At 37.1% G+C, this 12,803-nt stretch overlaps 1 protein-coding gene and 1 long non-coding RNA gene across 5 annotated transcripts in view; both read left to right on the top strand.

Annotated features, from left to right (window-relative positions):
* The window catches only part of SELENOI (selenoprotein I), a 45,260-nt gene that overhangs the window by 24,649 nt on the left and 7,808 nt on the right, over positions 1-12,803 (top strand). The window contains exons 5-9 of one of the 4 annotated variants that reach the window (XM_020913853.2): positions 435-697; positions 1,605-1,713; positions 7,784-7,832; positions 9,821-10,001; positions 11,193-11,375. In XM_020913853.2, the coding sequence (XP_020769512.1) occupies positions 435-697; positions 1,605-1,713; positions 7,784-7,832; positions 9,821-10,001; positions 11,193-11,375 (785 nt within the window). Of the gene's footprint in view, positions 1-434; positions 698-1,604; positions 1,714-7,783; positions 7,833-9,820; positions 10,002-11,192; positions 11,376-12,803 lie in introns of those variants that run through there. The other 3 variants (XM_020913855.2, XM_020913854.2, XM_020913856.2) reach the window with 3 other exon arrangements.
* On the top strand, positions 1,720-4,484 carry LOC139029818 (uncharacterized). Its single transcript, XR_011482046.1, has 2 exons — positions 1,720-3,879; positions 4,415-4,484. It is a non-coding gene; the product is annotated as an uncharacterized lncRNA (long non-coding RNA).

Here is a 12,803-nt window from a genome sequence, read left to right as displayed (position 1 = left end):
GTGTTTTTGGATCCTAGATCAAAGAGTATAAATTATAATAAACAATTATTGAGTATTCTCTGGAGGGTTAAGAATTTGTGGGTAGTGGAACAACTCAGTTACTAGGCAGATTTGGAGGAATTCAGAGTTCAATGCTTAGAGTTCAGAGTAGAATGCTGCTTCAGATGGAAAATAAACACCATTCAGTGTGACTTAACATTTTGATTTTTGGATTAAACTTGGAGAGATTACAGATTTTATTTCTGAAATCTTTGCATTGTAGGAATTAAAGGTTGGATTTTTATAGTACTGTCTGATGTTTATACTTTAGTTAATTAACATTTCTATGATACGCCGATATGTTTTGTTGCATTTCTCTCCATTTTATTAAAGACGACTTTCTCCATTCTGATGCAGACGTTGACCTTTCCCCGTATAATGTGTTTCGATTGCAGATGGTGTGGACGGAAAGCAAGCCCGTAGAACCAATTCCAGCACCCCGCTTGGGGAGCTTTTTGACCATGGCCTGGATAGTTGGTCATGTGTTTACTTTGTTGTCACCGTGTATTCCATTTTTGGACGAGGATCATCTGGTGTCAGTGTTTTTGTTCTTTATCTCCTGCTATGGGTAGTTTTGTTTTCTTTCATCCTATCTCACTGGGAAAAGTATAACACAGGGATTCTTTTCCTGCCATGGGGATATGACATTAGCCAGGTGGTAAGTATGTGTTCTTAAATTTTCAACATTGCCATAAATTTTTGGGAGACTTTGTCATTCCTTCTTTATTGACCTTATGCTTTTTTGGTTAGAGCTGATGGATGCTTTAAATTTTTTTCCCTTTTTATTTTATATATTTTTTAAACTTATTTATGGAAAATGTCAAATATGTACAAAAGTATATGTATATGAAACCCTTGTGTACCTGTTACTTAGCTTCAGTAGTTAACACATGATCAGTCTCGTTTCATATATATTCTTCCTTACCTTACCACCTCCCAATTATTTTAAAGGAAAATCTTGACATGTGGTAAATAGGCTACTGTATATCTCTTAAGTAGTAAGAGTTCTTTTTAAAAAATATAAACACAGTGCCATTATTACACTAAAAAATGAACAGTTTCTTAACAAACCTTCATTTAAACTGTTGATTTTATGAAGAAAGTTATGCACATATAATTGTTGGCTTTTTGTCTTCATGGCCAGCTTTTCAGTGAGTAAAGAGTTTTCTCTTACTACCAAGGCCTGCTATTAACTCTCCCTGCCTTAGAATCCCAGCTTTTTGTGTCGCCATTTTGCTCTCTGCATCTGAGGCTCCAGTAAAGAATCAGAAGTTGGAGTGTATTTAAAGAGGGTGATTAGGTGGGCAGATTGGATCATCCTGTGGCTAAACCAATTTATGAGGTGCCTTAGCAGGCTCGTTTGCTTGCATGTCTAGAAGTTAGTTATTAAAGAAAAAACAACCAACTTTAAAGGCAAGAAGACTTGCCACAGTATCAAATTGAAGCGTATGTTTTGCTGTTACTAAAACTGTTTCCTAGACTTATGCTGCATAAAGCATTGTTGATTGCCTCATCTTTCTAGCTGTTAATACTCTTGTATGCTTTTGTCTGCATTTTCCTTCCAGACTATTTCTTTTGTCTACATAGTGACTGCGGTTGTGGGAGTTGAGGCCTGGTATGAACCTTTCCTGTTTAATTTCTTATATAGAGACCTATTCACTGCAATGATCATTGGTAAGAAGCTCCATGTTGAAGCCTGTTTTAACATCACTTTGTTATCAAAACCAGTGTTTGGTTGTAACAAGCAACAATACCCTTCCCCTCCAGCAAGTAGAACAACCCAACAACCTATAGGGTTTCACCCAAACCATTAAGGAAAATAAGGATTCTTTGTGTTGCTTTTGTTCAGCACCAAGCTGCATTTAATCAGAAGGAAATACCAAAATATATCACACAAACCTTATAAAATAACTGTTCAAATTAGTTTAGATCATATTGGAGGATCTACGTTTAGATGGACATTCAGTATTGATTTCTACTGCTTGTCTCGAAATCAAAGATTACTAGTTTGAGGAAATAGAATGACAAAGCACAGTGTTTATAATACATCCACTCCAAAAATTTAGCTTCTTTTCCTCTCAAACACTCTCTTTCTTAAGCCTCTGAATGCTCAGTAAAGGTTTTGATCATGGTAATGCTTCCTTTTTGATTTTAGACAGAGTGGATATCTACAGGATGATTGAGTCAGGGAGAAAATTTTTATGGAAAGAGGAAGAGGAATCTGGGTTGTTATTTGGGGCACCAGGAGTGGCACTGAGAACTTTGCAGGGTTAAAACAACAAAAACACTTTACTGGCTGTTCCTCTCCTGTCTTATCTAAAAAATAACGCCCCCCCCCCCCCAGTGAACCTTGGTTGCAGAGTGGGGATTGAAACCTTAGAGAAAGCCAAGAAGATGGTGCATTAGGCACTGGCTTTCAGAAAAGGCGTAGTTTAGGGATTTTCTGTTGCTCTGGACTGCAGATATTTTAGGAACCCTGCTGTAATCTACCAAATGTTCATTTTTGGGTGGCTGTATAACTGTGATTTCTTTACCTTGAGACGGCTAGCTATTTTTCATCTGCTGCCATGAGTGAATCTTTTGATTTATGCAGCTTGTCCTATGGCAGATTTGCTGCATTTTACATTTAAATGTTAATTTAGAGATAAAATGGTATCTTTGATATGTAAGTTTTGGAATGTTAAGTAGATACTTTAATAGGCTACAATTCTCTTTGTATATACATTTTTGGCAATTGTCCTTATTAGGTAACGGTACTACTTACTGTATCAGTAGAAGGCACATAGTATCTTAATTGTCTCTCTTTTTATGGTATCAATAGTGACCAGAGGGTTGAGGTTTTGTACTTCTGTTCCAAAGTTCTGCCTCAGCTCTTCAGCTAATGGTACTAACAGATACTGATGATCATTGCTTAGGAATCCATTCTTTAAGTGGATAGGTGGGGGAATAAAGTTTGTTTTTTGATAAACTACTCATAAATTCATACTAATAAATTCAAATCAAATTTGATAATACAGATTTCTTACTTAACTTTGTTGATTTTATATTTGTTTTTCTTTTAAACTCTGACAAAAGTCTTTGCTTTCAGTGACACAAAAAATTCATTTGGTTTATTCCATAAAACAGTTACAGTCTCAGAATATAGTACCCAAATCAGCAACGATGTCATTACCGAAAATCATTGAAGATTTTGATTGTTTTGCAATTCTGTTTGTCCTCATGGTTTATTCCAATGGAGATACCCAGTTGGGTTATTATAGTCTAAAGTTCCAATTCTGTGGTTATGCCACCAACTGTGGATATGTACATTTAAGTTCATTTCACTTTACTTTTGATTTTTAGGGATTACTTTTTCCTTTCACATAATTACAAAGTCAGATCTATATATAAAGCAAGGTATATTCAAAGAAGTCTAGTCTGTGTCATATTCTTAGTTTTTAATTTTTTGCTTAATCTTTTTTTTTTTTTTATTATAAGTAAGTGTGCGTGTGTGGTTTTATCACCCTCTTTCATGGATAAATGGTAGCCTGCTATACATATTTTACTACCTGTGCTCTTGTTTTCCCTTCACATAAGAGTGTATCTTAGAGATCACTGCATAGTGATGTATAGCCATCTTCCTCAGTTGTTCTTACAAATGCCTGGTACTTCGTTGCGTGATTATGCAATCGTTTATTCAAACAGCCTTTTACTGATGGACATTTGGGTTATTTCCACTTTTTTGCAGATACACAAATTGCTGAAGTAAATCATCTTATCCATGTAAATGTCTTTTTCATATTTTTGCCAGGGTATATTGGAAGGGATCTCTAGAAGTAGACTTGTTAGTAAAGGACAGAGGTATGCAATTTCGTCAAATGCTCTATTCCCTTCCATATGGGTTGTCTGATATTAAATTCCCACCAGCCATAAATGAAAGTACCTGTTTATTTAGTTTTCCCAATGTAGTATGTTGTCACACTTTTGGATTTTTGCCAGTTTTGGATAATAAATGATATATCTGTATAGTTTTAATTTGCATTTCCCTTATTATGGATGAACTTTTCCTAGTGTTTGAGAGTCATTTTTATCTTTTTCTAGTCAGTTTTTGCTATAGGATTGTTAATGACTTCCTTTATTTTTAGAAGCACTTTATTAAGTATAGTAATCTTTTGTTTTGATATAAATGACATTTTCCCTCTTATTTGTTGTTATATCTTTTTTTACTTAAAGCATTTTTGTCTTGGTGTTTTTTATTGAATTTTTTTATTTAATAAATAAGCCTGGAAACAAGGAACCATTGATGAGGAACCAGAATATTTGTTGTGATTTTGCTATCCTTGGTGTTCATATCATTCTACTCAATCTTTTTTTATGAATTCTAACTTTTCCATAGACATTGCTTCCTATATTATGAAGTGTAGACCTTCCTATGTAATAAGAAAAGCAAAAAAAAAAAAAGAAAAGCAGGTCTGCATGTGTGTGGGTTCTATCATTCTCATATATAGAGTTTACTAGGTAAGTATTTAACTATTAAATACTCTTTACAGAAAGTAGATCAAGTACAACTTAGAGTTGTTCAGTCGTCCAGTTATGTTTCTTTGCAACCACATGGACTGCAGCACGCCAGGCCTCTCTTTCCCTCACCATCTCCCGAAGTTCCTGTCCATTGCATCGGTGATGCCATCCAGCCATTCCATCCTCTGATACCCTCTTCTCCTTCTGTCCTTAATCTTTCCCAGCATTAGGGACTTTTCCAATAAGTTGGCTCTTCTCATCAGATGACCAAAATACTGGAGCTTCAGCTTCAGCATCACTCCTTCCAACGAGTATTCAGGGTTGATTTCCCTTAAGATTGACTTGTTTGATTTCTTTGCTCTCTAAGGGACTTTCAGGAGGCTTCTCCAGCACCACAGTTCGAAGGCATCAATTCTTTGGCATTCTGCCTTCTTTACAGTCCAGCTCTCACAACTGTACATGACCGCTGGGAAGCCCATAGCCTTGACTATGTGGACCTTTGTTGGCAGAGTGATGTCTCTGCTTTTCAACACACAGTCTCGATTTGTCATTGCTTTCCTGCCAGGAAGCAGTCATCTTCTGATTTCATGGCTGCAGTCACCATCAGCAGTGATTTTAGAGCCCAAGAAGAGGAAATCTGTTACTATTTCTACCTTTTCCACTTCTATTTGCCATGCAGTAATGGGGCTGGATGCCATGATCTTAGTTTTTTTAATATTTAGTTTTAAGCCAGCTCTTTCACTCTCCTCCTTCACCCTCATCAAGAGGCTCTTTAGTTCCTCTTTGCTTTCTGCCATTAGAGTGGTATCATCTGCATATCTGAGGTTGTTGATGTTTCTCCCATTTGTCTTGATTCCAGCTTGATTGCCAACAAGTGTTGGCAATATGATCTCTGGTTCCTCTTCTTTTTCTAAAGCCAGGTTGGACATCTAGAAGTTCTTGGTTCACATAATGCTATTTACTATTTAGAGAAGAAACAGTAAATACAGTGTTTTTCTTTGGCAACCTATATAGAGCTCAGGCTTTCTACATGCTTACTGTGCTTAAGATTTTATCTTAGTTAAGTGCTTGAAAGCTGCAAGTGATTCTGGGTGAATACATTTAGCCTTGCTCCTACCAGTGCTCCCCAGCTTAACTTGAAATAAGCTACTAAAAATTTCTGAGGACATTGAAGACATCTTGTCTTCTCCTTCCATTCCCTCTAAAATTTTCTAATCTGGGAACATTGTTCCAGTTGGGCTTGGAAGTAGCAGAGTAATTCCTCTTTTGAGGTGAGATTTCTGATTGGTGAATTATAGTTTTTTTCATGTGTTTTTAGCAAGTTGTGTTAGGAGCTGTTTGAAGGAATGTTCTTCTCTTTGCTCCTTTATGTCATAGCTGCATTGACAACACACCTCCCCACCCCCAAGCGAAGTTTAGTGACAAGGAAATATCCAAATGAAATGTGCAAAAGTTGCCACATGTATTGGTTTGGAGTTTGAAACAGAGAAAGATTAGGACTTCACATTGCTACAGATCACAGAATCAGAGAATTTAAGATTCAGGGGTCCCTAGAAAATCACTTAGCCCATCCTCATGGTACAGTTGTGGTCTCTGAAGCTCAGAGAGATTGTCTGATTTGCCCAAAAGTATTAAGATTTTTGGGGTCAGCTGCAGGGAGCTTATGGTTAAGGCTGTAAGAGAAGATTCTCTGAGGGAGAGTAGATGCACCTTCAGTCAATCAGTTAGGAATATGCAGGAGGTAGATTGCCATTAAAGGACACCATTGAATGATTGGATGGCTGACAGGAACATTGGGCAAATGGGATCACTAAGACCAAGAGAGGAAAGAATTGCATTTAGTGGGTAGTTAGCGGAGTCATCTTACTTAGAAGTCAGGAATGAAGAAAGGATACTGAGAGTCTCTTGGACTGCAAGGAGATCAAACCAGTCAATCCTAAAGGAAATCAGTCCTGAAAATTCATTGGAAAGACTGATGCTAAAGCTGAAGAAGCTCCAATACTTTGGCCACCTGATGCAAAGAACTGACTCATTGGAAAAGACCCTGATGGTGGGAAAGATTAAGGTCAAGAGGAGAAGGGGGGGCAACAGAGGATGAGATGGTTGGATGGCATCACTGACTTGATGGACATGAGTTTGAGCAAGCTCCAGCAATTGGTGATGGACAGGGAAACCTGACGTGCAGCAGTCCATGGTGTCACAAAGAGTTGGACATGACTGAGTGACTGAACTGAACTGAGTAGGAGAGATTGATAAATTTCAAGAGTGCAGTTTCTGCAGAGGGGAGGCAGAATTATGTTGAGTGCTGAGGAGTTGTGGAGAAGGCAATGGCGCCCCACTCCAGTACTCTTGCCTGGAAAATCCCATGGATGGAGGAGCCTGGTAGGCTGTAGTCCATGGGGTCGAAAAGAGTTGGACACGACTGAGCAACTTTGCTTTCACTTTTCACTTTCATGCATTGGAAAAGGAAATGGCAACCCACTCCAGTGTTCTTGCCTGGAGAATCCCAGGGACGGGGGAGCCTGGGCTGCCGCCTATGGGGTCGCACAGAGTTGGAGACGGCTGAAGCAACTTAGCAGCAGCAGCAGCTGAGGAGTTGAAGACAAGTTAAGTTTGTTGGGTGGTAGGAGATAGCAGAGCAGGATAGTAGATAGTGAGAACAGCAGGAGCAATGGTAATGTTTCTTGGGAAGGCTGTCTTTCTTTTTAGCTTTGAGGAGAAAGAATTAGTATATAGAGTAGGGGGAGAAATTAAGAATGCTAGGGAGGTAAAAAGAAGTGTAAAGGAAGCAGCAGGATCTGTTAATATTAATGGCTCCCTCTTCCAATAAATAACTTACATGGTGCAATTTACTATAAATCAGGTACTGTTCCAGGAGTCTTTGCATGTAATAACTCATTTAATTCTCAAAACCTATGGGATTGTTACTACTATTATCTATATTTTATAAAAGAGGAAACTGAGGCACTGAAAAATGAATTTGCCTGAAGTCCCATAGACAGTTGGTGGCACAACTGAGATTCAACCCACTTTGGCTCCGTGAGTCTCTGCTATGAATCACCAAACTGTACTGCCACTCTTACAGTTGTAAATATTGTTCAAAAGTGTATTTAATTTCATTACAGAAGTAAATCTGAGCTTGAAAATTGTTGCATCTAAAAATACTACATATTTTGTATGTATTTAATTATTATAAAAATCTCTCTTGAATATTAATTCATGATAATTTAAATGTTCTTTCCTTCAGGTTGTGCACTGTGCGTGACTCTTCCGATGAGTTTGTTAAATTTTTTCAGGTAAGTATTTTATTTTTTAGTTGGACGAGAAATATGAAAATCTTTAGTAATTGTTATTTAGGTGAATTTTAGGATCTTTTGAAATCTGGGCATTTTGAAAAGGTTATGAAGCTGTATTTTGAATCTAGAATGAGATGAGGATCATCTGCCCGTAGTGGTTTGTGTAGTCAATTCAACCTTAGCTCAGAACTAGTTTTTTGCTAACAGTTTTGGGCTCATCAGTCTAATTTGTCATTTTTTTGTGTGAGTGAATTGGGAGGGAGTATGTTCCTCTTGGAATATTCATAGGTTTACATTCTTTTTATGAATTGATTGTAAGTTTTAGTATATTGATTATAGGTAAGTTCAGTTAGCATGATCATAAAATAAAATTTCTGAACTTGTATAGTTGAAGACCAAACCCTGGAGCTATGCTGACTCTTCTTAAAGAGCACCATATCAAAATTCCTGAAGAGTGGGGCGTGCCTGAGGAGCTGGGTAGGGGTTGGGAGGGGACTTGGCCTGGTGGAGTTCCATCTCTCTGATCTATGCACATTTCCACTTGGGCTCAGCACACTCAGTTTCCCTCTGTGACCTGAATGTATTTTGTTCTTTCCTTCCTCATTACTTTTGCTCCCACTCTTTCCTCCACTCCCTGTTTCCTCTGCTTGGAACATTTTCTTGTACTTCCCACTTCATTTTTCAGTGCTCAGATTTGTCTTGCACAATCCTGTCTCTCTTAATCTTCCCTCTTTATGACCACTGTCAGTTATTCATAGGAGTCATAAAATGTAACGCTCTAAAACCCTTAGAGATAATTTGAGATAATTCTTCTAAAGCTGAGGTCCTGATTGGGCAGTGTCTTGCCCAAGGTTATGTAATTAGTGGCAGAACTGGGATGAGGATTGAGGGCTCAGTTCAGATGAGCAGACATGTATGAGTGTGCTACCACCTGTGTGCCCAGAGCCACTAAAATATGCAGTGACCCATCTTGGTTCCGAGTCTTTTCACTGTTAAGTTGTGTATCATAGCAGCCCTGTGAGGTACTCTTCTAGTATGGTTTTGTGTTCATTTTAGTTTTTCCTATTAGAATTTAATCTTATAGGATCCAGACCAGATAATAAAACTTTTCCAGGCAGGTAAATGAGACTAGGGAATCAGAAGACTTCCATTCTAGTCCTGGCCCTGCCACTTGGTACCAAATTATGTAAATTTAAATTCTCACTTAATCTGCCTCTAAAATGGGATTGAGTGAAAGTTGCTCAGTCGTGTCTGACTCTTTGCAACCCCATGGACTATACAGTCCACGGAATTCTCCAGACCAGAATACCGGAGTGGATAGCCTTTCCCTTCTCCAGGGAAATCTTCCTAACCCAGGGATTGAACCCAGGTCTTCCGCATTGCAGGAGGATTCTTTACCAGTTGAGCCACAAGGGAAGCCCGAGAATACTAGAGTAGGTAGCCTGTCCCTTCTCCAGGGGATCGGCCCAACCCAGGAATTGAACCGGGGTCTCCTGCATTGCCGGTGGATTCTTTCCCAGCTGAGCTATGAGGGAAACCCTAAAATGGATTAACCTGCCTCTAAAATGGGATTTAACCTGGTGGTTCAGATGGTAAAGACTCCGCCCACAATGCAGGAGACCCTGGTTCAGTCCCTGGGTTGGGAAGATCCTCTGGAGAAGGAAATGGCAACCCACTCCAGTATTCTTGTCTGGAGAATTCCATGGACCAGAGGAGCCTGGAAGGCTATATAGTCCATGGGGTTGCAAAAGAGTCAGAAAGGACTGAGCAACTAACACTTTGACTTATGTAAATTTAACTTCTTACATCCTCACTTAACTTGCCTCTAAAATGGGATTAATAATGTTGGTTCTACCTATGCCGTGGGGTTACTGTGAATAAATATAAGAGAGAAAGTGTGTAAGTACTTTGAAAACTATAAAGATAAAAGTACAGTGTTGAGTTTTATATGTAATAATGTTCTTGTATTACTTGATTTTTTTTTCCAGAAGCTATAAAAATAACACGTTGAAATACAATTCAGTCTATGAAGCTGTGGTTCCCTTCTTTTCTCCATGTTTGCTATTCATTTTGTCTACAGCATGGATCCTCCTGTCACCTTCAGATATTTTAGAGTTACACCCTAGAGTGTTCTACTTAATGGTTGGAACAGCCTTTGCCAACAGCACAGTAAGATTTTTCTTTTAAAAATCGTAACACATATAAGAAATATTAGACAGAATTTGATAGTTTGAGAAATCTTATATAGTATTAGAATGAGCAGATATTAAAGATCTTATAGTCAGAAATTTGGAAGAATAATAACTACAAAGACAGAACATGCAGAAAGTTATTTTATTTTTGTTTGACACTAATAGGATTTGGAAACTGCGGTAGTATTTTGGAACCATGGCATCATTTAAATTTTTTTATTTGGTTGCCTGCTGAAGAATTCATGGAATAATTCCCTTTATACTCTAAATATTATTAATAGTGTGGTTGAAATGGCAGCAGATCTAATGATTAATTTAGGGAGCTTGGAAGGGGGTTTTGACAGAAAAAAACACACGTATACCCCACATATTTTTTAATCAACTGGTTTTTAAATTAAGAACATAGAATAAAAACTTTGTAATAAATACTACATATGTTAAAGAAAAAAATCCCTTTCTCTGCTATAGCCCAGCAAGAGTGCAGACAGGGAGGAATGATCAGGAGGGGTTGAGAAAAGACCCTATAGTCCTGACTGCCAGGAAGCCTGTGCTCTAGCTCAGGCTAGGTCGTTAATAAGTTTTTATTTTTTAACTTAGCCCCCAAGTTTATGTTTCTATGTCTATACCATGTGTTTACTATCTTAGGTCATACTGATTTCATCTAAAGATCTAAAAACATTAGCATATTGTACAAAAAGTATCTCTGAAGGAATAAAACTATATTTGAGTAAGGTGTTGAAGTAAAGAGAGCCAAAGAGGTTTTGAGGTGTTTTCTGTGATGGTATGACTGAATTGGAGGTAGCATTTCCTCATCACCTTGAAGAAATTGAGTTGTATGGTGTTGTGGGAGGCTGTTCTGAAAAAATTATTTTCATATATATTGTAGAATCTTAAAATTGGGAGAAATTTATTTTATCCAAACTGTTATCGAGTCGAATGCCTTCTATGGCATCCTTACTAAATTATCTTCCAGTCTGAGGGTCCGTAGGTTTGGAGGCTGGGGTAGAGGTCCAGTTGAACTCCTGAGCATTTGAGAATTATGGAACTTGATAATAATGTAATGTTTTAATACATATCTTGGCTCAACTATTTGAATGCTTTTTAAATGTTAGAGTGACTAGAACTTTAATTAAATTATTATTCTCTCTTTCTCTTAAATAACTTCAAGTGTCAGCTGATTGTTTGTCAAATGAGCAGTACCCGGTGCCCAACTTTGAATTGGTTGCTGCTTCCTCTTTTTGTGATTGTCATGGTGGTGAATGTAGGAGTAACCCCTTACGTTGAGAGCATTCTCCTGTTTACGTTAACGGCTGCTTTCACTTTGGCTCATGTCCACTATGGAGTACAAGTGGTGAGTAAGCTAGGGCAGAATTGGTTCATTTGCTTCTTAAATAGTGGAATGCAGGTGAGAGAAAATTTCAGAAGAAGCTTGCTTATTAGAGTAAGTGGAAGAATTTTGGGATATTCTCTAAATTTTGGATAATATCCTGGTGTATGATTCCAGATATTGTTGTAGTATTTTAAACTACCAATAGTTTAAAAGCTGGATAATTATTGTGAGGAATTAGTTCTTATTTTTAAATGAGAAGAAATGTAAACCGTTTCCTCAGTAATAGAATTATAAGCTCTTTCGCGCTTTTATTTATTTTTGGCGATTTTAATTATATCAGACAAAGTAATCCCATTTGTTGATTATCTTTTTCTAAACTTGCTTCTTTAGCTTCAGGCACATTTTCATGAGGGGAAATATAGAAGAAAGTAGATTTAAGAAGTCTTCTGCAAACCTTAATATTCTTTTCTAAAATAAGAAACTGCTTTCAGGACAAATGGACCAAGATCCATACAATAAAATGAAAGTCAGAACCATGCAGTTTATTTCCTCTTTCCTTACACTTTAGCATTCTTTTGTAATTATTTTACATATCTTAGCATGGTCTTGTATTTATGATTTTTAATTGCTGTAGAGTATTCTGTCAAGGAAATTACTTAATGTCAGTGTGCTTAACCATGACCCAGTTATTTTAATCATTTAGATTCTTTGCAGATTTTCACTATTATAAATAAAGTTGGAGTGAACAACCTGTAATAATATTATTTCCTTCATTTGCTTTGTTTTTTGAGGATAATTTCATAGCAGTCGGGTCATGTGGAAGGATATTCATATTTTTATGGCTTTAAAAATACTTCTATTTGATATGTTTGTTTTGAAAAGAACCTTGCTGTGAGTCAATTTGAGAAACAAAATGCCAAACGGGACATCTGTCATGCTTGATAACAATTTTTTATACCTTGTGTATGTTCCTTCCCTTGGTGTTTCTCCCCAAAGTAGCCTATATTTGTTGAAACAAAGTAGATGAAAAAAAATCATAAGTCTATGAATTGTGACATGAAGACATAGTCATTTAGGTTTTTGTTCGTGCAAATTTAGTGTTACATGCTTTATATCAACATTTTTAAGCTTTTATTCTGTTATTCATCAGTCATATGCATGAAGTAGAATACAGTTGCCAGCGTCTTTCATAATTGTTTTAACTATGATCCTTCAGAAGTATATCTTTAGAAAACACACACTCCATATACACACGCCAAACCAAACCAAAACATGTTTATCTTTAAATTACAAAAGCAGTACATTTTTGTTGTTAAAAATCTGGAAAATATAAGCACACACTAACTGAAAAAAATTCTAGGAACATCTTTTTTTTGACTGTCTTTCTACTCTCTTAACACTTCTACAACTTCTGACCAGAAGGTAAAACTTGCTGAACCACACAAAAAC

Source organism: Odocoileus virginianus, chromosome 2 (genome assembly GCF_023699985.2).
Source record: "Odocoileus virginianus isolate 20LAN1187 ecotype Illinois chromosome 2, Ovbor_1.2, whole genome shotgun sequence".
NCBI classification, from domain to species: domain Eukaryota; kingdom Metazoa; phylum Chordata; class Mammalia; order Artiodactyla; family Cervidae; genus Odocoileus; species Odocoileus virginianus.
This window is presented reverse-complemented; position numbering and strand designations above follow the sequence as displayed.